The sequence below is a fragment of the Aureobasidium melanogenum genome (genome assembly GCF_000721775.1).
Source record: "Aureobasidium melanogenum CBS 110374 unplaced genomic scaffold scaffold_18, whole genome shotgun sequence".
In the NCBI taxonomy this organism is placed as follows: Eukaryota; Fungi; Ascomycota; class Dothideomycetes; order Dothideales; family Saccotheciaceae; genus Aureobasidium; species Aureobasidium melanogenum.
In genome coordinates this window covers 255480-280286 of record NW_024470070.1, presented here as the reverse complement: position 1 = coordinate 280286, position 24807 = coordinate 255480, and the positions used below count along the sequence as shown (strand labels likewise).

Below are 24807 nucleotides of genomic sequence, written 5' to 3'. Positions count from 1 at the left end.
CGGAATGAAAATGGTCTGATGCAGTTATTCTCCGAAACACAGATAAAGTGAGAGACGTGTCGTGATACAGAGTCTGCTACTTCTTGAATCTTTCCTTCTTACATCTCACTCGTAACAAGCAGGATCGGCTCTTCAGGTGAGTGCTTGATTCAATGATTGGGGTTGTTGTTGATTGCTGCACGCGCCGGACCCTCAATCAAGTGCAGCAGCTCTCCCCAGACTTTACTGACTTCTGAACAGCTTTCCCCCTCTTCCTTCTTTCCACGTCCGATTACGCCCGTCGCGCAGAAGTCTCTCTTCTCGTCCTTTAACCGTCGACTCCCATAAAACTGTAGCGAAGAAGCACACTCCTGCCTCGGTCCGGCCTTGTCTCCCGCTGCCATCTTTAGAAGCATGAGCACCACTACTCCCGCTGCCGCCCAAGTTGGCGTTGCCGCTCCTCCCAAGCTCGAGAAGAAGCCTGTCAAGTTCAGCAACCTGCTGTGTATGTTGATCTGTCTGTCTGTGAGGTCTGTCTGCAAGGTGCTAACGCGTCTCTACAGTGGGTGCTGGCCTGAACCTGTTCGAGGTGACGACCTTGGGTCAGCCCCTGGAAGTCGTAAAGACGACCATGGCCGCTAACCGTGCCGATGGCATGGCAGGAGCCATCAGCCGCATCTGGGGCCGTGGTGGTGTCTTTGGCTGTAAGTCTGCATACAGCCACTTCTCTGAACGACAACAGCTGACATGACCCTTGCGCAGTCTACCAAGGTCTCATCCCCTGGGCTTGGATCGAAGCATCCACCAAGGGCGCCGTTCTCCTCTTCGTCGCATCAGAGGCCGAGTTCTACGCCCGCAACGCCGGCGCCAACAACTTCGTTTCTGGTATTACCGGTGGTATGGTTGGTGGTCTCGCCCAGGCCTACGCTACCATGGGTTTCTGCACTTGCATGAAGACGGTTGAGATCACCAAGCACAAGGTGGCGGCGGCTGGCATCAAGCCTCCGGGCACTATGGAGACATTCATGAACATCTACCGTAAGGAGGGTATCCGCGGTATTAACAAGGGCGTCAACGCCGTCGCCGTCCGCCAGGTCACCAACTGGGGTTCCCGCTTTGGTCTCTCGCGTGTCGCTGAGACTGGTATCCGCAAGGCTACTGGCAAGGAGCACGGTGAGAAGCTTGCTGTCCACGAAAAGATTCTTGCTTCTGCTCTCGGTGGTGGTCTCTCTGCCTGGAACCAGCCCATTGAAGTCGTCCGTGTCGAGATGCAGAGCAAGACAGAGGACCCTAACCGTCCCAAGAACATGACTGTCGGCAAGGCCTTCAAATACATCTACCAGCAGAACGGTTTGAAGGGTCTCTACCGTGGTGTCACTCCCCGTATCGGTCTGGGCGTCTGGCAGACCGTCTGCATGGTCGCTCTTGGAGACGTAGCCAAAGAGTACGTTGAGCGCTTGACTGGTGAGACCGTGTCATCAAAATCTCATTAAGTTCAATATTTTGATCTGCACTGAGTTGTATGATATTGGAGGAGGAAGGGCGCGCAGCAAGTTGAGGTTCTGATAGACAAATGCAATAGCACATACCAGCGACGCCTGTTGAGACATACAGTACGTCCAGTGTAATTAGACTCATCATCAAGATCATGCCTGTTTGTTGTACTCATTGACGTTGGTTGTATTACGTTGTTCTGACATGGCACAAGTCGCAACTACGAAATATAAAGCTCGATGTTTTCTGTAACGACCCTGTCAAGCAAGCGAGAGCGTCTGATTGACGAGATTAGCTAAATCCGGGTTGTCGACAACCTGAGTTCCGATCAATTCACCCGTTCTCCAGTTTCTAGTATCCTGGGATGTACTCACGAAAGTGGACGTGCTCATATCGCTCTACCGCTACCAAAGGACCATCTTCCCTCCCATTCCTTGTCCATCTCAAACGAAACAATACCCTTGTCAGAATGGAAGAAGCGTTCGAGAAGATGCTGCCCATTTTCCACAAAGCAGCAAATACACCAGAACAGATCACACAGGAAGAAAAGCACGTCTTGCAACAGAGAATCTCACCACAGGAAGAGGATGCCGCCGTCAAAGCACGCACAGATAGCAAATCATTCAAAGACTTGGTCAGGAAATGCTTGACTGATGGCCGAGTATCGACGTTAACGGATGAAGAATTAAAGATGCTCTCACGAGGTGTGCAGCCGCTTCCGCTATCTACAGCAAATGCTCTGATGGAGATACAAGAAAAGCAGACTGCCGATGTACAGGCCATGATCGAGCAAGCTTACAAGAACATCGCCGACGCTGATGAGATGAAAGCATCACTTGCTGCTCATAAGGAGATAAACCGCCGTGCAGAAGTAGCTTGTGCCGAAAGACGTGCGCAACGAGCATCACAACCACGACGTATACTCGAGCAGTCGGCTAGGACAAGAGCGGCTGCCAGGAATGCTCCATACCCTAACGGCGTTATCAAAAGGGCTTCTGAAGCAATACAAAGATATGCACTCAAATCTCAAACAACAGACCTTCAGACTTTCCCTGACGATGGCATCTGGGGCTTTGCATGCTTCAGGACAAGCTACAACGATGACGCCACCTGGAATAGTTTCAAGCAGCAACTTGACTCGAAGATCCAGAAGGAATTGCAGAGGCATCTAGTCCCAGAAGCCATGCAGAAAGGCTTCAGACTTGTCTACCTCGAGAACGAAACAGAACTTGCTGGCGGACTGGATCAGACCAGACTTACTACATTTTTCAACCGTATCAAGAACGATACCGCAATTGTGCCTCGCAGCATCGATCGCAATTTCTTCATCTCGATCGACGATGCTATCTTGCGTGCTTCTGTCAATGCTGTCGATCCACTCATCATTTTGCACGATGCTGATGTTGGGCCTGCGACTGCTACTCAGCAGTTTCCGGCTTATTCTGGCGTCACGGCCATACAATTCATCACGCTATCTATTCCTGGGATTGAGGGTAATCGCAACTCTTTGAGGTCCTCGCATTCGTTGATGTATGGCTGAAGAAAGCCATCATCTACACTCATTCCTCAAATTTGAAACCATCTATCTCCCCTTTCATCCAAGCACCAATCTCTGAAAGTGCATCAAGGTCGTTGTCCTTGTTCGCATACTGGACTTGTTCATCATACCATGGATATGTACGCCCAACGTTTCTGAGTGTCTCGCCGATGTGTCTACAAGACCCGAAATCGATGAGTTTGGGCGTATCTTCGTGGTCGAGCATTATATTCGAAGGATTCAAATCGTTGTGGACAAGACCGAGAGAATGAAGATGATCTAGAGCGCTCTTGACTCCTGTAAGGATCTTGTTACACCATGCTCGGTCAAGATGTGACGATGCGGCAAAGGCTCGTTTGCCTAGGCTTCCAGGATTGAGTCGTTGCATGAGCGATTCTTTGTATTTCGTAAAGCAAAGCCCAGATATCCTGTCATCTTCTGTTTCACAGCCAATGTACTCCGCAATGTTGCTATGCGGATGAAGTCTTGATATTTCGCAGACTTGTGCTTCTCGTAATACATCCTGAGCAATTCTGTCACTCTTGATCCGATCGATGTGGTAATAAGAGATGAGCGAAGGTCGTTTGACATAAAGCGAGCCAGGTGACTGTGCGATGTTGAAACCTTCTTTCGAATACTGAGGTTGGAAAGCAGTCTTTGGAATGCTGACTACATCTTCTAGTCTACTTTGCGTGATTTCAGACTCGCGAACGCTTCGATCAGATATACGAGCTGTAAAGTATTGGTCATCGAGTTTGTAGACCACGATGGTGAAGATTGGCCGTCCAGGCTCGTCGGGAAAGCACTCTGAAAATTCGAGTATTTCCATTTCTTTGATTCCTGCCAAGAATGGAAATTCGTAGAAGAACTGTTGAAGAGTAGATCAGATGTTTTGTAAGTAATCTAGCTGGCAAGGATGTCAGCGAGCGTTTCACAACATATCATCGTCCATGCAGAAACCGCTTCACCGCTTTTATGCACATTGTCGAGTCCGAGCAAGAATACCATCGAGGTAAGTGCTGTTCTTCGAAACAGACCATATCTCATTTTACACTTCCGTGACCCACACCAAATTCTCTTGCAGACGCGAGTGAAGGGCATTTATGGAAGAGGAACCATAATCATGAACCGCAAGGAGTTTAGTCATCAGGCTGTTCAATTGCAGTAGAGTATATGTTTCACCATGATAGGGCAATCAGCACGTACGGCCACAGTCAGCTGAAAACTGGGCATCCCGTCCGCTCTGCCATACATAAGCAGTTGAACGGCAGATTAGTACTACGGTGGGTGACCACGTGGGAATCCCTGCTGCTGTACGTTTTGCATTTCCTCTTTGCTCCATGGACTCTGAACATATCTTTTGATCGCCAACATCATCTATATTGTGCTACCAAGACTAGTGCGAATTCTTTCGCCAAGAATGAATCACATTATCTTAGGCCACCAGCTTCCTTCTCATCATGGATATACATTATGTTCTAAGTGCTGAAAGTTGATTTGCGCCCTGAGCAATTACCTGAACCATCTGAAGCCAAATGCTGGTATATGTCAGGTCTCTCATATAGTATCAAGAGCAACAAATTTGTGGGGTTCCTTGGGATCCACTATTAGCGGTCGAAGGATTCTTGGGATCATGCTTCAGATATTGATTAGCGTGAACACGCTGTCCAATTGATCCTTGGCGATACCGTATCTGCTATTCTGATCGAACAAGCGCGTGCCTTTCTTGCTTCTTATGTGAATATCGTGAATATTGACAGGGATGGTTGGACGAATTTCCCACCTCATTCAGCAACGAGCTCGGGTCAATTTCCTGCAGCAAATCAAGCGGTCACTCAACACAAAGGCGGAAACGAAGGCTGGCAGAGATGGACCGACTGCTGTCGTGTTTATGAACATGGGTGGCCCTGGAAACCAAGGAGAGGTTCGAGATTTTCTGCATAGACTCTTTGTAAGTTTCGCGAAAAGTATCGATCAGCCTAGCATATATTCTGACTTTGGTACAAAACAGTCAGATGGAGACATCATTCCCTTCGGAAGATTCCAAAAGATATTTGCAAACATAATCACTAGATTGCGGACGTCCAAGATCCAGAAACAGTATGCAGCGATTGGCGGTGGTTCTCCGATCCGCAAATGGTCTGACTTGCAAGCAAAAGAGACTTGCCGGATCTTGGACAAGACTTCACCTTCGTCAGCACCGCATTTGCCATATGTTGCGTTTCGATATGCTCATCCTTTGACCGAGGACGTATACTCCAAACTCCTCGCGGATGGATTTGGCAAACGAGGCAGAGCAGTTGCTTTTTCCCAGTATCCTCAATACTCTTGTGGAACGACTGGCAGTTCGATCAACGAACTTTTCAGATGTAGAGAGAAGTTGGAGAGTGCTGATTCTCGTATCAATTGGAGCATCATTGATCGTTGGCCGGCACACCACAAGTTTGTGGAAGCGGTTGCACACAACATCAAAGCCACTCTTGCAACATACCCAAGCGAAAGAAGGAAGGATGTCACAATCATCTTCTCGGCACATAGCCAGCCTATGAGCGCGGTAAATCAAGGTGTGTCTTTCGACTACTCACATAGCCATAGGTTGTAGCTAACAAGACGTGCCTGCGCAAAGGTGATGCATATTCTTCAGAGGTGTCTGCCACAGTATATGCAGTGATGCAGCATCTCGGATTTCCTAATCCATATCGTCTTTGCTGGCAGTCGAAAGTCGGACCTCAGCCATGGTTAGGCCCACAAACCAGTGAAGTGGTGGAGAAATTCATCCAAAAAGGAGATCAACACCTGCTGTTGGTGCCAATTGCTTTTACATCTGACCATATCGAGACGCTGTACGAGCTTGATGAGGAACTGATTGGTGAGTCAGGACACGCGGATACTATCAAGCGAGCCGAGAGCTTGAATGATAGTCCCTTGTTCATCGAAGCACTTGCAGACATGGTCAAGGAGCATATAGACAGTGGAGACAAGTCTTCGCGTCAGTTCGGTAACAGGTGTGTCGACTGTCAGAAGAATGTATGTAGAGATGCGCGTGGGATGTTTGCAGGCGATACCATATGACGTATCTTGGAATAAAGAATATGTCGTGTTGTTGAAGAGACGGAAAAGATGCGCCGATATGGATGGCTTGAATGGCAGTGGGGCTCAACTCATGGCAGGCAGTCGGAAAGATAGCCGATCCATCTGATAAGATGAACCATAAGACTCATTCACGTGCGTCACATGAAAAAGGATTACGTCAAGGCCGTTGAGATTTTTTGAGATTTGATGGCGCTTGGCGACAAAAAATGTACGTAAATGGGCAAGAGCCTGCTCCCGATGCAAGGGCAGAATGCGATGATGAGTCGACGAGATTTGTACCGGAGGTGTGAAGCCTCCAAGTCTTCTCTGACCTGTTCTGTGCGCCTTCCATACATCCCTTGCCTCTTGTCGCAACCATGAAGTCACCTATTCCGGACTATCTCAACCATGTTCTGGAGAAAACGCGACCGATAGAGAGGGGCGCTCCTGCCGACTACATCGAGACCTTGGCCAAGGCAGACACGTCAAAGATGGCAGTCGCCCTGGCCATGGTCGACGGCAATGTCTACTCTGCAGGAGACGACAAGGTCGAGTTCTCCATCCAGTCCATCGCCAAGGCATTCGTCTACGCCATCGCCATCGAGGATGCTGGACTTGACCAAGTGCTGAAGAAGATTGGAGTCGAACCCTCAGGCGATAGATTCAACCAACTATCCCTCGAGCGCAATACGAACCGACCCATGAACCCCATGATCAACGCCGGCGCCATCACCGCTCACACCCTTGTCTGCTCGCCCACCGCAACACTACACGAACGCATCGACCGCATCCTGAAAGTGCTTTCTAAGCTGGCCGGTCGCCAATTGTATGTCGATGAGGAGGTTTACAAAGCAGAGTTGAGAGATGCCGACAGAAACATGGCCCTTGGATACATGCTGAAGGCTGCTGGCGTTATTTCATGCGATCCCAGAGAGGCTGTAAAAGGCTACGTTCGCCAATGCTCAATCAACGTCAATGTTCAAGACCTGGCCATGATGTCCGCCGTGCTCTCCAACGGCGGCGTTCACCCAGTCACTCAAGAGCAGATCATACCACACACGAGTGTTCGTCAGGTCTTGTCTGTCATGACCACTTGCGGCATGTACGATGCTGCTGGTGATTGGGTCTCCAACGTTGGCTTCCCGGCAAAGAGTGGTGTCGCTGGCGCCATCATTGGCGCTCTCCCTGGTCAGGTCGGCCTTGCCACTTTCTCGCCCAAGATTGATGAGCGTGGCAACAGCGTGCGAGGTGTCGCTATGTGTGAACAACTCTCACGGGACATGGGTCTCCATATGATGGACGTCAGCCATGTTGCAAGATCCACCGTTCAGACCTCTGTATCTAACCTCGTTGGTACCGAGCATGAAAAGCAAAATCCCGCCTGCGCTCGAAAAGTCGTCGTCTTCAAGCTACGAGGTGCCGTACGCTTCCCTGGTGCTGAAAGATTGACAAGAGCATTAGCGTACGAGCTGGGAAAGCCAGATCCATCTGAGCCTGGTTCCGGTCACCATTCCGACGCTTGCGCTATTGTCTTCTCCTTCCGTGAAGTCTTTTCTCTGAACTTCATTGCCCGAAAGTTGATTCACGAGGACATAACCCGACTCCTCACTGAGCGAAAAGTCTTGTGCATCATCGATCCCACAGGTGTACTCGAATGGGACACCGCAAAGGCTGAAGGTGGCCGGCACCCCAAAATCGTCGACAACGACACGGAGGCTCGAGACTACATTGGAGGAACTGGATGTCAGGCTGTTTCTGAAGACCCTGAATGGTAGATACCCACATCAACGATTTATGCAACTTCTCAAAGAGACACGGAGGCCACTCACTCGACGATGACAACCTGTGACATAGGTGTCCAGGATCTTGTGCTATTCTAGGATCTATCATGAACTTGAACGCAAGCGGGTTCAGAATGACATGTGTGCGATCTGCCTGACGATCTCAAGCGGTCTATGCAGCAGCAGAGGATGTGGCTCATATCTTGGCGGGCAAAAGGTCTTTTCGGTCACACAATCCTACTCCGTGGCGGAGCAATACTCGACCGTAGGTATAATCAAGCAACCGATTCCTCGTATTCAGCAAATGATCTAATATTGTATAGCCACCTGCGTAGGTCGAGAAACGGGTGCTTATACAGGCGACAGAATTAGTTCGATTCCTTGGTAGCCAAGCTGCTGATCATGAATCCTGCGCTTGGCTCTATATGCATTGGCACAACAACATAAAAGTGTAGGTAGCCCATGAAAGATGGAGATGTACTATCAGAAAGTTACAGCAATATGTTAGAATCATATAAAATCATCTATGGGTTAGCTCCAGCACCCCTAATTCCAAACACACTTCTCATCGCTAACACGGATTGTCGTAGATATGTTCCATCTCTCGTCCTGTCTATCATTGCTATAGCTCTATTTGCCGTTGGCTTTGTTGGACATGTCTTTCTTCTATCCAAGTACCGTACCTGGTACTTCATCCCCATCGCCATAGGCACCGCAATGGAAATCATCGGCTACATCTTCCGCATCCTCTCCAACGTCGACAACCCCTATGCAGTAGCCTACTTTGTTGCTCAGGTACTTCTTGCCACACTTTTGCTGCATCCAAATCCCACTAACACATAGTAAAACCAGTACTTCTGCATTGTCGTCGCACCCGTCTTCTTCAGCGCATCCATCTACTCCATCGCCTCCGTCTTGACAAACTTCTACGGTCGTCACTGTTCTCCTCTACCGCCAAAACTCATCCTCTGGGGCTTTGTAAGCTGCGACATCATAGCCACAGTCCTCCAAATCGTCGGCGCTGCATTGGTGGGAACAGCCTACTCCAACCGCGAAGACCCGACCGATTACAACACCATCTTATTCTCGGGCCTCTGTTTCCAAGTGGTCTCCTTTGCGCTGTTTCTGATTGTGCTGGTGTGTATTCTCGTAAAGACAAGAAACAGTGTCCACGGTGTGTCGCGTGGGTTCTTGGTTGCCTTTGTTGTTGCGTCTTTGGCTGTGTATCTACGCACATGCTTTAGATTGGCAGAGACGGCTCAGGGTTTAGAGTCCGATTTGGCTACTCACGAGGTTTACTTTGGATGTTTGGAGTTTGCGCCCATGGTCGTGGCGGTGTTTTTGCTTATGTGTGGGCATCCTGGAAGATTCCTTAAAGGTGTGTCGATGGTTAGAGTCAAGGACTCGCCTAGTATTTCGAGTTGCTAGGTCGTTTGGAAAGTCTGGCAGAGTTCTGTGCGAGTGAGCTCTTGGGCAATCGGAATTTGTTGTCGATGATTTATGATCACATGTGTATAGCTCACTTATTTGACTCCTGTAATTATACGCTCAAAACACGTTCATGTCTGATTTGGAGCTAGAGCCGAGCTTCTAGTCTAGATAAGTTTTATGGACTTTGTCAACACTTTCTTCTACAATGGCATCTCCATCTAGGACGACAAAGTCTCATCAAAAGGCTCAGCATCAGCAGTCGGATCACCAGTCTGATTATCAGTAGGCACTTCCTGATCCGCAAACGCCAGGAACACAGCCTCCCAATGATCTTCAAACTGCACCATGAAACTGCCATCACTGTACACGTCATTGGAGAAGTTTCCAGTGTTGCCCTGGTTCATGTGGATATCGTGGATGCCAGACTCGCCGTTGGAGTCATTGTAGCCCTGGCCCCAGAGATAGACTTTGGCGTTCTGGTTGATGGCTGAAGTCAGGATGGGTTCGAGTTTGTCTTCGATGGTGTTGTTGCCTGAAGCGGGCAGGATGGTGCCGGCACTCAAGTCCAGGAGGGCGGGTGTGGTGCGTAAGAAGTCGAGGGCGTATTGTGAGGGTTGGCCATTGGTAGGCTTAAGGACCGTCTGACCCAGAGGCAGAGATTCAATTTGAGAGGTAATGGGGTGCTGGAAGTTGTTGTTGACCCAGTAGACGAGGCGGCTGTCCTGGCTGGTCGACTTTACGTTGATATCAGCTTCAGGGCTGTTTGTGCCGTCGGTGAGCTTGAGCTGTATGTGGGGACTTCTGGGGTCCTGCTCGGGGGTTTGAGCTAAATAGGAGACGGGGTTGGCAACCCAGATGCTGTACTCTGAAAGCGAGTGGCTGCGGTCACTTCCTCCATGGCTGCGATCGCTTTCTCCATGATGGTATCTCGAGCGGCGTTCGCTGTCGCGAGATCTATAGTCTCTGTGACCGCCGTGGTGTTTTCCGTGGTGAGGCATCTTGATTGATATATGAGTGTTAAGGAGGTACTATCTGAAGCTAGTCAATGCAGTATGGGAAAGTCAGAAGATGATAGTGATCTAGCAATAGCAGAGGAATTGCAGTCTTTTTGAGTTTGGCCTTCCAGCATTGCTTCCACTTACGTCGATACGCAGCTTACAGTCCTTACAGGTTTATGAGGGGTCGACGCGTCGTCAAACAGGCGCAGCAGGCTCAAGTCAGACACCATAGGCACTGGTTTATCTGGTGCACGAGCTGAAGCTATTGGTTGTCGGCAGTGCGTCATGCTTGTTTGCCCTGCAGGGGGCAGGGCAAGCTTGTCGCAAACGTGCCGCTCCGCCCGTTTGCTTGTTTTTTGATGCTTGGTTTCCATGAGGACGCTTGAACTTTGGTGATTCCTGCCTTGACACGTGATGACGACTGAACATACATTTGAACGGACAACATAAAATAACGTTGTCATTGTCTAGAAATACATCATCTACCCGCCAAGATCCCAGTAGCAATCTTCTCCGCCAGCGCATAAATAGTAGCCTGGGGATGACCAGGCGGCAAGAAGGGGAAAGCACTCGCATCGACAATCCTCAAATTCTCAACACCAATGACCTTTGCCTGCGAGTCGGCAACAGCCATAGAATCATTTCTCAACCCCATTCTACACGTGCAACTAGCATGCCAATTGAATCCAATGTTTGCCTGCAGATAACTAAGGATTTCTGCATCAGTGGAGTTGAAAGGCAAGTCTTGGGGACCAGGTAGCAGTTCTTCGCCGATGAGGATGGGTTCGATGGCTGTCGTGTTGAAGAACTGTCTTGCACGTTTGAATGCTGCAACAGCGACCTGTTGATCGGTCGGGTGGGTGAGCCAGTTTGGGTTGATCAATGGAGCATCAGACATGTCTGCACTTGCCAACGTGATGTTTCCGCGTGACAGAGGTGTGAGAAGCACTGGCTGAATGTATCCTACGTTGATTGGGTTGTCGGGAGTAGAAAATAGTGTTGTACCGAAAGGAGCGGAGGAGATTTCATATTCGACCTCCGGCCAATCTGATGGGAACATGGAGAGGTCCTTCAAAGTTGACTCCGAGAATGCGGATCTCGATGAGTTTGGCAATCTCTCCCAGCCCAGGAAGTCGGATTGGTCGTTAGTCAAGATACCAGTATGGTTGGGGCTGAGATATTCCTGTTGTGCTTGAGCGGCAGCAGCGGGGTCCGCAAGTCTTCCATACGTCTCGACATCGACTTGTCGTCCTACACTGAGCACAACATGGTCCCACATGTTTCGTCCTACACCTTGTCGATCTGCTATCACTGAGATGTTGAACTTGCGCAACTCATCAGCTGGGCCGATGCCTGATACCATCAGAAGCTGAGGTGATTGGAAGGCTCCCGCGGACAGAATTACTTCTTTGCTGGCGCTGAGTATGTAAGATTCAGGAGATGGACCACTCTGTACTCGCACCCCAGTAGCCGTCTTGTTGTCAGAGAACAAGATCTGCTTGGCTAGGGTGTGGGTATAGACCTCCAATCTCGATGAATTGTTGCTCAACGCTGCGTTCAAGAAGGAAGCCTGGGAAGAGCTTCGGGTCTGGTCTTTAGGATTGAGCGTAAGAGGACTATATTGAGCTCCCATCAGTCTGCCATTGATCAGACTGCGCAGATCTCCAACACCGATCTCTGCAAGAGCCGCCTTTGCCCAAGATGCGATTGGAGTTGCCCAATGCGGGAAAGAGACTTGCAGAGGACCTGTACCCGTCTCATTGGTAATCAAGGGCACAGAGGCGTTTGATGCGCGGATCTGTATGTTGGGGTTGGTGTACTTGATTGTCTCCTGGAAGTATGGTAAAAAGCTATCCCAGGTATAGCTTGAGTCGTTGACAAGGTCGGCCCATGCTTGAAGAGCGCCAATTGTAGGACGGTTGTAGTTCATAGCATTTTCAGCAGAACTTGCGAATAGTGTCAGTCATGTAATGCACATTGCTGAAAACCCACTCACCAGCCACCGAGCATCTTTCCTCTACCGTAGTGGAATCTCTGTCCTTGAGCACCTGCTTGTGGTGTAGTCAAGAAACCCCAATCCACCAAAGGTGCATCCCACTGCGAGTCCGGTGTGATGTAGTTGTAGTCTTGGTTATATGCCGGCACGACAGAGACATTGCCATTCTCCTGTTCGTAAAAGCCGCCTGCTTCAATGACCGCTACCGAATGATTCGCTTCGGCAAGACGCCATGCGGTCGCTAGACCTCCTGTACCACCACCGATGACAACATAGTCGAATGTTGCATTCTGCGCAGGTCTACCGAAATAGTTGGCAGCGAGTGGTGCAGCTTGAGTTAGAAGCAGCTGTGTGCTCAATGCAAGGCCGAAGGTACTTTTCATGATGGCGCTATGAGACAAAAGCATTCGAAGACAAGAAGGGCAGCATGATTTGGTTTTTGTGTTTGCAAGGACCAAGCGGCCTTTGTATTCACGCTGTCATGGTCGCGCAGGGAGAAACCTAATTGCTGGTGATCTCGCTTTTGGCTACGTCAGACCGTTGGCATTGGTATAGACAAGCAGCCCTAACCTCGGAGCAGGTCACAAAACCCACAGGATAATTCGTGAAGTGGCACCTCGATAGCAGCAAAGATTTTTGACCGCATCCAGTACGCAGTAGTAGTTAGTGTACAAATGAGGCGGTAGGTGGCTTCGTGACACTGAGATCGTCTTGACTCGAACATAGTCGATCGACCGGAAGGCACGCTCCGATCTCTTGTGCACTACCCGCAAAAGGCAACCACACAAGGACATAGCAAGAAATAGAAGTTCAAGAGGAAATTTTGCCTACGTTGCTTTGCTGCTCGATGACAATTCAAAACTCGACCTTGTCGTCACGCAATCCTTCCACAAATCTGGCTGGCTCTCTTCGACTTCGATCAACCTGCAGATCGAACACATCTAATCTCTGATAGCCACCAACAACATCGTGGTACTGCTTGCCTTCGATACATTCTTCCACGTCCATGTCTGTGTAAAGAATATCTTCTCTGTCCTGCAAGTAGTCGGTTTCCTGCTTTTTGCCTGTTGTCGCATCGACAGTAAACCCAGGCTTCAGCATGCCGGTGGGATCGAGGAACATGGTAGCTGCTCGCTGAGAAAGCTGTAATGTCTGTCTGACACCAGCTTCATTGCTAGCACCTTTTGCGACAATGTCAATTGCTTGCTCGTCCAAGAATGCAGCATTGATGATGCCGAAACACTTTGCCTCAAAGCAATGAGCAGCAGCTCTTGTCCTATTAGCAGCCAAATTATCGTAGTTTTTCCCTTTTGAGACCACGACGTCTGGTTGAAGAGCTCTGGTGGGCCACACAGCAGGCCAAGTCGATATGTGGATTTGCTCTCCTTCGGCCATCAGTGCGTATCTCGCCAAAGGGTTTGTGTTTTCACCGCAAATCAAGTTTCCTATCTTGCCGTACGGCGTCTCGCTGACTCTCAACCCATGTCCATCTCCAGAGCTCCAAGTCAGCTTCTCGAAAAATGTTGGTTGCAGTTTGCGATGATGGTTCAATATCTCGCCATTACTCCCAATCAAAACATTCGAGTTCCACAGTGTTGCACTGCTATACCTCGCCTTCTCTGAAATTCCAACACTAACCATGATGTTCAGTTTCTGTGCTGTAGCGCGAATAGCTTCAATCTCCGGGCCATCAGCATATACAGACTCTGCGACCATACGCTTAAAGAGGTCGTGGTTTTCTGTAGGCGCCCGTATAGCGCTCCAGATGGGAAAGGCAGAGATGTAGGTTTCTGGAAAGACGACTAGGTTGGCATTATTCGCACTTGCTTGTCGTATGAGGTTGATGGCTTTTTGCGTTGTTGCAGAGGCGGAGAGGAAGACCGGAGAGACGTGGCATGCTGCTGCACGAAGGACTTTGGCGCTCATAACTATAGTTACTGGTTGATGTGTTTGTTTGGTTGTTGCTTGATGGTGATGGAGATGGAGGGTCTTTGCAAGGTAGGTATGTGTCCAGCAAGCCTTGGCCGCGAAAAGTGATCAAAGAAGGTATGTATCTCGACAATGTGTTTATCTGATGGTCCTTAGTGCCCATGGACTTACTACAATACATGCGGATAGAGTGGGTACGACGGATGACCGACCTCGGCGAGAAGAGCGGGGAAGGTGCGAATTGACTTCGCAAGTTGTTGCAGGACAAACAATTGTACGAACTCTTGTGGAATGGTATATGATTTATCATGACCATGAAGCATTAACTTCTCTAAATTAGATGCACATATGAACAGAAAACAAACAGATCATTCTTTTGGTGCAGGCGTCCGCAGTTTACTCGCCCTTGTAGCCCTCGGTCAGGACAACAGGACCAGCATAAACCTTTCTTCCTCTGAAGATCCAGTCGATCACAGCAACAATTAAAACAACCATGAACATGAGCACCGACCAGTTGAAGTCAGCAGCGGCATTGGAGGTTGTCTGAGGCCAGAACATCCAGAAGAACACGAAAGTGGAGTACAACACAGCAAAAGTGTTGATAGGCACTCCCCAGCGGCCGAGGGACCATCTGCAGTTGGGCAGAAGCTCTGGGTTTGTCAGGCGGCGGTAGAGGACACAGCCAATACTGACCATGTAGGTGATCATCAGAGAGGTGAGGTTGAGCGAGACGATGGCGTTGAAGGCAGCGTCGGAACCAATGTTGATGAGCGAGAGAATGATGGTGAATGCAGTGGTAGCGGTGACCGAGTTGATTGGCACCTCGAGCTTAGGGTCGACCTTTGCAATCCAGTCGCTGAAGGGCAGACCTTGGTCACGAGCGAAAGACCAAGTCTGACGAGAAGTCGACAAGTTGTAGGACAGTGTGCCGGCGTAGATCAGAATAACGACGATAGCCGAGAGTGTGTTGAAAGCGGGCATGCTGAAGGCCTTGGTGAAGACATACATGTATGGGTAGCCTGAGCCGTTGCTGGCATCATCGACAGCACCGGAAAGATCGACAACGCTGAACATGTAGGTGATGAGGAAAACAAGACCGAGAGCACCGTTCAAGAAGTATGACCAGATCATGGCTCTGGGAACGTTTCTTCCAGCATCCTTGACCTCTGCGGGTTGATTAGCTTAAGTGTATTGCCATGTCAGATAGCAAGAGGCTTACCTTCCGAGACGTGAGCAGCTGCATCGGAACAGATACAGGCATAGACTGCTGAGACCTGGCCAACCATCAGGGAGAGACCCATAGAGCTCCAGCCACCAGAGTTGGTGAAAGTGCCGAAGACATCTGATGCTGTATTTCTAGGAGCCAAGACCCAAATCATGACGATGATAACCAAGAAGCCAAAGACGTGGACAATCATCATGAGGTTCTGGAAGACGGGCATTGCTCTAGCTCCCCAGATGTTGGTGGCCCAAACTACCAAAGCGATGGCGATGACAAACAGGGTGCCTTGCCAGTTCTTGAATTCGTAGCTTGTGTCGTTCTCGTAGATCAATGACTGGATGAGAGTGCCGACCAAGTACGGACCAGAGGCTGTACCAGCTTGCCAAGAGAGAGTAGACATCCAGCCTCCGAGGAAACTCAGGATCTTCTGTTGTGAAGGAGGAGCAAATTCAGAGATCCAGTGGTATTGACCGCCAGCCTAATTAGAGTCAGTACAATGTGTAGAAAGTATGGTTAGTGTAGTGCAAACCTACAGTTGGGCACATGGAAGCCATCTCGGCCAGCGAGAGGACAACAAAGATGAAACCGAAGAAGGTCCAGATATAGGACCACACTAAGCCTGCGAGACCACCGTTGGTCATTCCTTGGGTGGTAGCAGTCAGAAGGACCTCCCAAGTTCCTTGGAGAATGATGGTGAAAGCAATCGTTGATAGAGTTCGGAAGTTTCTTCTCAACTCCTGCTTCTTGCCCATACGCTTCATCTCACGTGCATCGGTACGGGTGAAGCCATCATCGTTTTGAGCGCTGCGAAGATGACCGTGGTAGTCGAGGTCGGCATCGTCGTCGATACCGTCAAAACTGCGAACTTCCTGAGTTCCAGATGTAAGACCGGGCTTGGTGGCAGTCTCGGGCATGACGCTAGCTGAAGACGTGGAGGCGATGGTGTGGTCCATGGTGTCGTTACTGCCAGGGCGTGCTTGGGCAACAGACATGGTTATCAGGACTCGAGAAAGGCTTTCGGAATGGGAGCTCCCAGCACTTTAAAGAGTTGAACAACCGACCTCAGCGTGGCGCAAAAGATCTGAAGTGATTGTAAAACAATAGAGGGTCGCGGACGGCCCGTGCGATATGTATGCGAACCTTCGATCACCCTAGAGGCTGGGCGGTGGGCAGCGTTGCAGTTGGGGGTGTGGACCCATCTGCCGAACTTTGACTAGACGAGCGTCCGGAGTTCAGCACGGTTTTGAGCGTTCCCGTTTGCTAGACAGTGGTTATATTGTTATACAGGTATAGTTTTTGGCCTTGTACTATTGACGACAGTCAATTCTTACAATCAGCCACGCCGCACACTTGGCAGAGAGAGAGGTTCTAGGAAGGATAGCAGCTTGTCACGAATAGCAAGCTCTAGAGGATGCGGCAGCATGCCGAGCGCAGGATCTGCTTGATGCATAGAATGCACGGAAGGAGCAGACCTATGAGACGTCGGCGGCAGAACAATCTCGCTATTAGACTTTGAGGTTGGTCCAAGCCACAGAGTGGGAGCTTTGAGCCAAGGATCCACAAGCGATATAGACGTCTGGACTTGCAGGTTTTGTGGGCACAATAAAAGACCCTGATGGATTAATATACTAAGCGCAAAGGAACCGAATTGGCCCTGGGTTCTCAATGCCGACGGATGCAACATGGCCAACGTTGGTCGCTCAAGCCTCAACCGAACGAGGACGCCATTACGAGAGAGTCAGGCAAGATACGGGCGTAGTAGATCGGTTGACTGAATAATGAAAAAGAGATTCTAGGCAGAATTAGGCAAGCGAATGCCGTATCATGGAAGTTTTTGATGGCGTTGATGGCGTTGTAGATGAAACTAGAAGCCGTGTAGGATTCAAGAGGCGCATGCAAAATTTCCGGTCGATTGGCTAGCCACGAGAGACTTGCAGGCGGGAAGGAAGGTGAAATGCACCAGGTTAAGATGGTGGAACATGGTGTGAGAAGTGGATTCTCAATGGTATGCGTAAGTCAATGATGGCACACGGTGATCAATGGTCTTGTGGTTTCAACGATTCATGCAAAGAGGCATGAAGATGAGGTGATGGCGAGTCACGACGGCTCAAGGCGAGATGTGGCCGATGAACCAGCTGGGGAAAAGCAGAGGGAACTGTGGGTCGAAGCACAATCTTGTCTGCGTGCGAGATGCACAAATACTCGGTATACAGTCACTATCATGGCAGCAGAGCATCAACAGCAAAGTTGAGTATAGAAAAGATAGAGTTCATCGTCGAAAAAGTATCTCCAAAGGATTGCTTTTAGCCGCAGGGTTACAGCAGGGGAGGCAGTATTTTGGGTGAGAAGGAGCGCACGGTCAAAGCTCCGGATCATGGCGAGAAGGTCCGTACATTTCAGGGCCTTGTTGAGAAACATCAAGCCGGACGAAACAAGCGTGAATATCACACACCATGTTGCAGTCAGATGCCGACAAGTATTTCCAAACTTCGTGAGCGACGACCAGAACAAATTCAAGAGAAGGGAGCGTCCGCTGAGACTTGCCATAAAGCGATTCGGTTGCCGAGCAGAAACGCAGAGAGGCCAAAGCCTCGAACAAAAATGGCAACCCCGTCGCCCTGACCTCAAAGATCCTCGCTGTCCATGCCGACCCACAAGATCCGGATGCTGTCTACATCGCCGAAGCTGCTGGTAGCGCAAGACGTGTCGTCCTCGAAGTATGTGGCAACCTATTCATTGCGACGAGAGCATCACCCTGACACAGCAACCAGACTGGCGACAAGTCAACCGTCTACACGGGCGCTTTTGCCCCCTTGACATCCATCACTATCCTGAGATCATCGTCAACAGACCCCATCCTCTTCGCTGCATGCTGGGACAAGACAATTCACTCATGGGACCTCAAGACTCGCAAACCTCTGCGCCGCTACACAGGCCACTCAGACTTTGTGAAATGCGTCCTCGTAACTGAGCTGTCCGGTACTCCTGTGCTTATGTCTGGCTCTGCCGATTCTAGCATTATCGTATGGAACGTTGAAACAGGCAAAAAGATACACACACTCAAGGGCCACGCCCGCGCTGTCCTTGATCTGGCTCTCGACCCAGCAGCAACCTCAAAAGACGAACTTTGTCTCTTCAGCGCCGACACTGTGCGCGATATCCGTAGCTGGAAGATCGCTCTTGACAGTGCTAGTGAGGTGCTGGCAGCTCCACTGCGACCTCACGAGACTTCTGTCAATCGTCTATGCTTCGAGGACTCGCTTGTCGTAGACGCCGACGACGCCGATGCTGATGCAGATCTTTGGACCGCGTCTTCAGACAAGACAGCTCAGAGACTGGTTCGCTCCCGTGATTGGGCTACAGACACCACACTTGCTCATCCCGATTTTGTACGAGACATTGTCATTGACCAACAAGCTGGATGGGTCGTCACTGCATGCCGTGATGAGGAGGTGCGTGTCTGGAATTCTGCTTCTGGAGAGCTTGCTTGTGTTTTCAGTGGCCATTTCAACGAGGTCACTGGTCTTGCCCTGCTACCTCCCACACAAGGCAGTAGAGCCAGCCGTGTTGTCAGTGTTAGCATTGATGGCACGCTAAGAGTATGGTCTCTTGACCCTGCAGAAATCAAGAAGGCCAAGGAAGAGTACGAGCGTCAGCAAAACGGCATCGAGGTTGAGGAAGAGCCTGAGGTCAAGAAGGAGAGCATGCTCACGGCAGAAGAGGAGGCCGAGCTGGCTGAGCTAATGGATTCTGACGACGAATAGATGCTGGGAGATGTAAAGTAAAAAGATTCATTAATGTACAGCCAAAACTCCAGGCGACTTCCTATCTAAGACCTTCATGACGTTCACAGTTCCTCCTCTTCATCAGCCAAACCAACCAATCTTCGTTCTGCAAGTGCAGAAATCTTCTCTCCCAACACATCACGTTCAAATCTCGCTGCAATCTTGACGGCAGCCTCGAGCATCTTGCCCGATCTGTCTCTCATCAAACTGACCAACTCTAGCGCCTTCATACCTCTCTCTTCGCCTTCCCTGCACTCGGCAGCCAGCAATTGCAAGAGCACCTTATCCACATCAAGCTCACGTTGCGCAGCTTCTGTCTTTTGCGCATGCGTGGCGTGCGTGTGATTCACCAAATCATCCTGCAAACTCAACAATACTGAGTTGCGCACGTACTGCTCTTCCAACTTCTGAACATCGCTTTCCTCGCTCTCATCTTGGTTCTCCTCGTCACGAGCTGTGACTGGAATCTTGAACTCAAAGTCCGATAGTAGTGGGCGAGGGAAGTAAGGGTACTTTTCTCCACCTTTGAGGATGATACAGTGGAATCTGTCCATGGCGACTGCAACTGGCCAGTAGGCTTCTTCCTTGCGGCCAGAGGCGAGACGATCGAGTTGATTGGTGTCGAGGAGAGGTACCCATTTTGCTTGGCCGGGTGTTCGCCAGTGTAAGCATACTAGCAATACACCGTCTGAGTCGTAGATGCAGGGGTCGCCTCTGTCTGACCAAAAGACCGATTGCAATTCTGATTGCTCGGGGAGAGGGAGAACGTCTTCAGACTGGCAGACTTCGTCGCGCTTTACGTTCTCGATTGTGTATACGAGCTTAGCTGTGCCGTCGCCTCCGATTGGACCATTGCCTACTGTGAGGATATAGTCGCGCCATGATGCACATGCTACAGCTGGAGTGCTCTTCTGTCTGTAGACCTTGAAAGGCAAACCATAGAGTGTGTAGACTCTAACATATCCCTTTGAGGTTGTGACGACCACGAAACTCGTGCTGAGACTCAGTGATGTGACCTCTTCCCCTGCAGGCAGCTGTGTTCGCCAGTCTGTCCTCGATGTCCAAGTTTCGTGAGGGCGGAAGTAGACAAGACTGGGATGTTGATCTGAGGATGGGCATGAGAAGGCTGCACCATGCTCACCAAGACAAGCCTTGTCGTAAAGGAAAGGATCTGTGAAGTGGAAGTCGCGGTGAGCGGCACGATCGTAGAACTCCACAGTCACTGTGTGGTGGGTATCCTGGTCGACCGTCCAGATGAAGCCAGTCAAGTTCAGGCACAGGTAACGACGATTGCCTCTCCAAGGGGTGCTACCCGGCTGGAAGGGTTCGTGTGGACGAGGCTGCCATCTAGCACTACCGTATTGTTGAGGTCGCTTTGAGGGTGGGTATGCAGTGTGCTGTCCAGGTCGTTTGCCGTTGCCGTTGACTTCCTCAGCATATCCTGCACCATCGTCGTCTACGATAAAGGCATCCCCGTTCTCGGACAATCCGTCGTCTCCCAGTATATCGTCGAGTGAGTCAGGCGTTCCTGCTCTGCGCTGAGCACCAGGCCTGACACCACCGTTAACCAGAGTTCTCGCAGCGTCCTCAGTATGACGCTCGTTCAGGAAAGGTGCAGAGACAAGTGTTTTTCGGATCATATTTTCATGTTCTTGCGGTATGATTCCAGTGTGCATATACAGTTCTCCGTCGTTGGTGGTGTACGACAGAAGATTCTCGGTGGGATGCCAGGCAAGAGCCAACACAGGTTCACGGTCGCTGTTGAATTTGACCACAGGCTGCTGTGTCGAGGCGTTCCACAAGGTGATGCTGAGGTCGTCGCTAGCTGTAGCAAGTAGAGCACCATTTGGTGACCAAGATACAGCAGTAATGTCTCCTCGTCCATCAGCTTTGAAAGCGTTTTGGTTTGTCCAGTCATTCCTTGAAACCACTTGGACGGTTTTTGTTGGCGTAGGAGCGCAGAGTGCTCTTCCATCAGGGTGCCATGTGACTTTTGAGCTGGCTTGAGAGTCTGTCTCCATGATCTTGATCAGACCATCGAGTCGTTTGACAAGTTTTGGCTCTTCTGAACTCAGCGAGTAGACATAGACCATGCCGTCAGAGCAAGAGACAGCCAGATGAGAGCCACTGTGATCGAAGGATACATGCTTGACTGGTCTGGTTTGGTCTCTGAGATACATGACCCGTGTCATATCGTATGTGTTAACAATCTTTACAACCAGTTCACTGTAGTTCTCATCAGTACAAGATGGCAGATGTTTTCATTAGAATCCTTACTCAGATGCTACCGCAGCCCATAATCCGTCCGGTGAGATAGAAACATCCCTGATAGGCAAAGTGCTCCGGATAAGAACTTCTTCCAAAGAGTGGGTGAGCAGGGAGTATTTGCAAACACTACCATCCTCTGAACCAGTCAAGAAAAAGTCATTGGTTGCAGCCACCGCAGTATGAGAGTCTTGAACAACATCAATGTTGACAGGCTCAGCATCAGATCCAGTAGTGAAGATGCGGATGACATTGTTCAACCCAACTGTGATCAACTTGTTGCCGTTAGGTGTGTATGCTAGATAGGTTGGTCCAGGGGCGTCTGGAGATGAGTTAGTCAGGACTACTATGACAGTTTACCACTCGAGAATCTTACGAGCCGGTCTGGCACGAGGTTTTGAAGCCATTTTGATGTTTTGGAGAGGGTCGATAAGCAGATGCTGCTCTCACTTGCACTCATGGATAATCTCAGTATAGACGCGTTGGAAAGTGAGCACGAAGACGCGACGCGTATCAATTAATCTAGGACATGTTACAGAACGTTTTGTCTGTGTCTGACGGTGGTTAGACGGACATCGCAATGATGCAGTTCAGTAGTTACTGATTCTGGAACATATGCTAGTAGATAAAGAAGAATTGATTATATCAATCAGCTTCATACTCACTTGACTCCACAGGTAACGAAGTCATCATCACTTCTTTGCATACAATCTACCATCAGCAAGACTCAAAAGTGCTGGACTTGGCAATTTGGAACGTTCTCTATCCTCACAACCCGCCGAGCTTCCAGACCGCGGCAACGGTTCGCGCGCAAACATCTGAGCTGTGTTTACTGTCGACTTTCACCACACCATCTTTCGCATATCGCACATCCACATTCTACATCTTCAATCCCAACAAATCCATCATAACAACCGCAACCATGAGCGACGAGAACAAGACCACTTCCCAGGCCCTCAACGAGGCCGAACATCAGCAGGTCCACGCCCAGATGGCCAGCGGCAAGGGCAAGGCCAAGGCTGTTGAGGACCTGGACATGGATGATGACAGCTCTTCTGAAGAGGAAGAACAGGTGAGTTACATCTTTGTCACTTTCTCAAGAACGTGTGCTGACCAATCTTTACAGGCCGCCCCTGGTAGGAACCACCCTCAGCGAGCTACACATGCGCAACCAGACTGACAAAGAACAGAGGAACAGGAGGAGGGCGAAGAAGACAACATGGAGGAGATCGACGAGAGCAACATCATCTCTGGTGGCAGACGCACTCGCGGCAAGACTATCGATTTTGCCAAGGCTGCCGAAGGTCTCGACGACGAGGAAGATGAAGATGAGGACGATGACTTCGAGGACCCTGAGGAGATGCAGCAGTAGAGACGCGCCTTGGAACAACCTCTGCTGCTGCCACTATCAGCGCAGTGCGAAAAGTCTTCACCTTACCTTTTCACGATCATTACTGCCACAGCAGGCATTGGGTATTGTGCAGCTGTGCAAGGCGTCTCGGGCAGGAGGATGGATACATGTTTTTCAGCATTCAAGGAGTCGCGGCGCATGGCTTGGGCATACCAGATGATCATCAGCAAAACGAATCTTTATGAGCAGTAATCACTTTGAAGAATACACATGGACCTAGGTCCAGATCACCCACCAAAACTCTCCCTGTTGTCCAGCGTCACCAGAACTGTTGCAAATGGCGGACTAACATTCGACCGACACGAGCAGGTCAACAAGTGAATTTTTTTCGGCATCTTCAGAAGTCACCTCATGTGTCAATGCGCCATTCGCTGGATATGTCGGCTGGAGCACTCAATGGACCTCGCCTACATGGCGGCAACTGTGATTGTAACAGGACATTTTTGCCTAAGAGCTCTGCCGGTATCGGTGGGTGCCGTGGAGGTTGCGGATTGCGAGGGGAATTTTGCTACCAGCTGCACCAAGCCGTTCAGGGCTGGCTTGAGCCATCCACAGTCCGTTGTTCCGACTGCTCCCGTTGGTTGTCACGCTCGCCCGAGCTCACCGAAGTCTGTCCTTCACCTCAATGGTTGAGGAGGATGAAATACGACACCTGATTGCAGATTGCTGTCGTTATCGAAGAAACAAGACTCGCGTTCACTTGTTCATCGAGCACGCTATAGTGAATGCAATTCGGCCATGAATAGCGACCCCAGCTTTCCACCTGAATGGCACGCTCCGATCAGCGACAGACGTGGGTTTTGAGAGCAGCGATAAGAGCATCTCTGACATGTCGCTATGACTCTCACGAAACCCTGACGTCCGGTCGGGCCAATTAGCATTCGGCTAATGGAGATGCAACCAAGATCAACCAATGAGATGGTTTGCTGACCCAGCCACCGGGCCATGGCAGCTCAAGGGTCCGGGGAAATCTTTTGTCTTGGTCGCTGTTTATCAAGCAGATGTGCGCGTCCGAGCTAGGAGCCTAGGAACATGGTAGACACGACATGACAATTATTCAAAGTAAAGACCATGGCTTCAACTTGAATAAAGAGACAGAGGTCATCTAGGTTGGGCCAGTAGAATTGTGTATAGTTCATACCAGAACCATGAGATGTTGTTGAGAAGGCAACAAGCCACAGCTTTATGATCAGAGAGCTTCGAGCTCGTTGCATTTATGATGAGGAAATAGGATGCTAAAGATATTTCTTGTTTGACATTCCAATTGTACAAGAGCACGGCAGTATCAAGTTTTTAATCATTGTGTGTGCTGCACAAGATGGTTGCTCCCGTGAAGAGCGGAAGCATTTATTGCCTTTGCTTGCCATGCTGCGCTAGTTGAATCCCCACCTTCGCGGCCAATTTACAAAAGCGTGGCCGTTCCCTCACCCTCTTCGTCTCGTCTTTACCTCGCATAACTTACGCCTGGAATACGCTCTGCACTCAGACCATCAGAGCGCTCTCCAATTAAGTGTAGGTAAGCTTTCTCCCGGCTGCACACGCTGCGGATTTCTAGCCCCTCATTCGCTAGAGCTCTCGCCTTATCAATACCTGCACCACTTTCTTTTGCCTCCCCCCGCAAATACCGTTCTTCTCCAGATGGCATACTCCGTGCAGCGGAGACGTGATTAGACGGACGATCATTTGTCTGCGCATCATCTGAAACGCCCTGCCTCCTCCCTGTCGACCGAACTGCAACTTCTCCTTCTTGCCACATCACTCTTTGCTTGCCACACTAGCGCCCTCGCCATATCAATCCGATAGCATTTGGCTGACCTTAGATTCCATAGACGAGTTCGATAAGATCTCCCTTCGCCACCAAAGGTCCACGCCTGTCTTTTATACCCCTAGGATCTCTCGTACTCGGC

General features: G+C 50.0%; 14 protein-coding genes across 14 annotated transcripts; 8 read left to right on the top strand and 6 right to left on the bottom strand.

The window, feature by feature from the left end:
- Nucleotides 1–393: 393 nt before the first annotated feature.
- On the top strand, nt 394–1472 carry M437DRAFT_53740 (mitochondrial carrier; the record flags this gene model as incomplete). Its single annotated transcript, XM_041022582.1, has 3 exons — nt 394–484; nt 543–683; nt 742–1472. The coding sequence occupies 3 exons, from the start codon at nt 394–396 to the stop codon at nt 1470–1472; spliced, it is 963 nt and encodes a 320-aa protein (XP_040877768.1).
- A 470-nt stretch (nt 1473–1942) lies between these two features.
- M437DRAFT_86455 (uncharacterized protein) lies at nt 1943–3013 on the top strand (the record flags this gene model as incomplete). Its single annotated transcript, XM_041028463.1, has 1 exon — nt 1943–3013. One exon carries the CDS (start codon nt 1943–1945, stop codon nt 3011–3013), a length of 1071 nt encoding a protein of 356 aa, XP_040877767.1.
- A 55-nt stretch (nt 3014–3068) lies between these two features.
- On the bottom strand, nt 3069–3839 carry M437DRAFT_16513 (kinase-like protein; the record flags this gene model as incomplete). Its single annotated transcript, XM_041018865.1, has 1 exon — nt 3069–3839. A coding segment is annotated over one exon (771 nt), but the record flags the coding sequence as incomplete, so codon positions are not given.
- Nucleotides 3840–4183: 344 nt separating this feature from the next.
- On the top strand, nt 4184–4492 carry M437DRAFT_53482 (uncharacterized protein; the record flags this gene model as incomplete). Its single annotated transcript, XM_041022530.1, has 1 exon — nt 4184–4492. The coding sequence occupies one exon, from the start codon at nt 4184–4186 to the stop codon at nt 4490–4492; it is 309 nt and encodes a 102-aa protein (XP_040877765.1).
- Nucleotides 4493–4772: 280 nt separating this feature from the next.
- On the top strand, nt 4773–6082 carry M437DRAFT_53710 (ferrochelatase; the record flags this gene model as incomplete). The annotated part of the gene is made up of 3 exons (XM_041022574.1): nt 4773–4961; nt 5022–5574; nt 5637–6082. 3 exons carry the CDS (start codon nt 4773–4775, stop codon nt 6080–6082), a joined length of 1188 nt encoding a protein of 395 aa, XP_040877764.1.
- A 377-nt stretch (nt 6083–6459) lies between these two features.
- On the top strand, nt 6460–7857 carry M437DRAFT_77103 (glutaminase; the record flags this gene model as incomplete). Its single annotated transcript, XM_041026741.1, has 1 exon — nt 6460–7857. The coding sequence occupies one exon, from the start codon at nt 6460–6462 to the stop codon at nt 7855–7857; it is 1398 nt and encodes a 465-aa protein (XP_040877763.1).
- A 507-nt stretch (nt 7858–8364) lies between these two features.
- Nucleotides 8365–9291, top strand: M437DRAFT_86453 (RTA1 like protein; the record flags this gene model as incomplete). The annotated part of the gene is made up of 3 exons (XM_041028462.1): nt 8365–8393; nt 8454–8658; nt 8716–9291. The coding sequence occupies 3 exons, from the start codon at nt 8365–8367 to the stop codon at nt 9289–9291; spliced, it is 810 nt and encodes a 269-aa protein (XP_040877762.1).
- A 221-nt stretch (nt 9292–9512) lies between these two features.
- On the bottom strand, nt 9513–10292 carry M437DRAFT_86452 (uncharacterized protein; the record flags this gene model as incomplete). The annotated part of the gene is made up of 1 exon (XM_041028461.1): nt 9513–10292. One exon carries the CDS (start codon nt 10290–10292, stop codon nt 9513–9515), a length of 780 nt encoding a protein of 259 aa, XP_040877761.1.
- A 478-nt stretch (nt 10293–10770) lies between these two features.
- M437DRAFT_53939 (alcohol oxidase) lies at nt 10771–12671 on the bottom strand (the record flags this gene model as incomplete). The annotated part of the gene is made up of 3 exons (XM_041022606.1): nt 10771–11464; nt 11522–12238; nt 12289–12671. The coding sequence occupies 3 exons, from the start codon at nt 12669–12671 to the stop codon at nt 10771–10773; spliced, it is 1794 nt and encodes a 597-aa protein (XP_040877760.1).
- Nucleotides 12672–13143: 472 nt separating this feature from the next.
- M437DRAFT_53422 (nitrilase) lies at nt 13144–14214 on the bottom strand (the record flags this gene model as incomplete). The annotated part of the gene is made up of 1 exon (XM_041022525.1): nt 13144–14214. One exon carries the CDS (start codon nt 14212–14214, stop codon nt 13144–13146), a length of 1071 nt encoding a protein of 356 aa, XP_040877759.1.
- A 399-nt stretch (nt 14215–14613) lies between these two features.
- On the bottom strand, nt 14614–16200 carry M437DRAFT_53614 (amino acid transporter; the record flags this gene model as incomplete). The annotated part of the gene is made up of 3 exons (XM_041022555.1): nt 14614–15381; nt 15447–15917; nt 15973–16200. 3 exons carry the CDS (start codon nt 16198–16200, stop codon nt 14614–14616), a joined length of 1467 nt encoding a protein of 488 aa, XP_040877758.1.
- Nucleotides 16201–17892: 1692 nt separating this feature from the next.
- On the top strand, nt 17893–19203 carry M437DRAFT_77099 (WD domain-containing protein; the record flags this gene model as incomplete). Its single annotated transcript, XM_041026740.1, has 3 exons — nt 17893–17930; nt 17991–18156; nt 18211–19203. The coding sequence occupies 3 exons, from the start codon at nt 17893–17895 to the stop codon at nt 19201–19203; spliced, it is 1197 nt and encodes a 398-aa protein (XP_040877757.1).
- Nucleotides 19204–19286: 83 nt separating this feature from the next.
- On the bottom strand, nt 19287–21896 carry M437DRAFT_86447 (sepB protein; the record flags this gene model as incomplete). Its single annotated transcript, XM_041028460.1, has 3 exons — nt 19287–21450; nt 21502–21811; nt 21866–21896. The coding sequence occupies 3 exons, from the start codon at nt 21894–21896 to the stop codon at nt 19287–19289; spliced, it is 2505 nt and encodes an 834-aa protein (XP_040877756.1).
- A 515-nt stretch (nt 21897–22411) lies between these two features.
- On the top strand, nt 22412–22861 carry M437DRAFT_53566 (uncharacterized protein; the record flags this gene model as incomplete). The annotated part of the gene is made up of 2 exons (XM_041022545.1): nt 22412–22576; nt 22682–22861. 2 exons carry the CDS (start codon nt 22412–22414, stop codon nt 22859–22861), a joined length of 345 nt encoding a protein of 114 aa, XP_040877755.1.
- Nucleotides 22862–24807: the final 1946 nt, after the last annotated feature.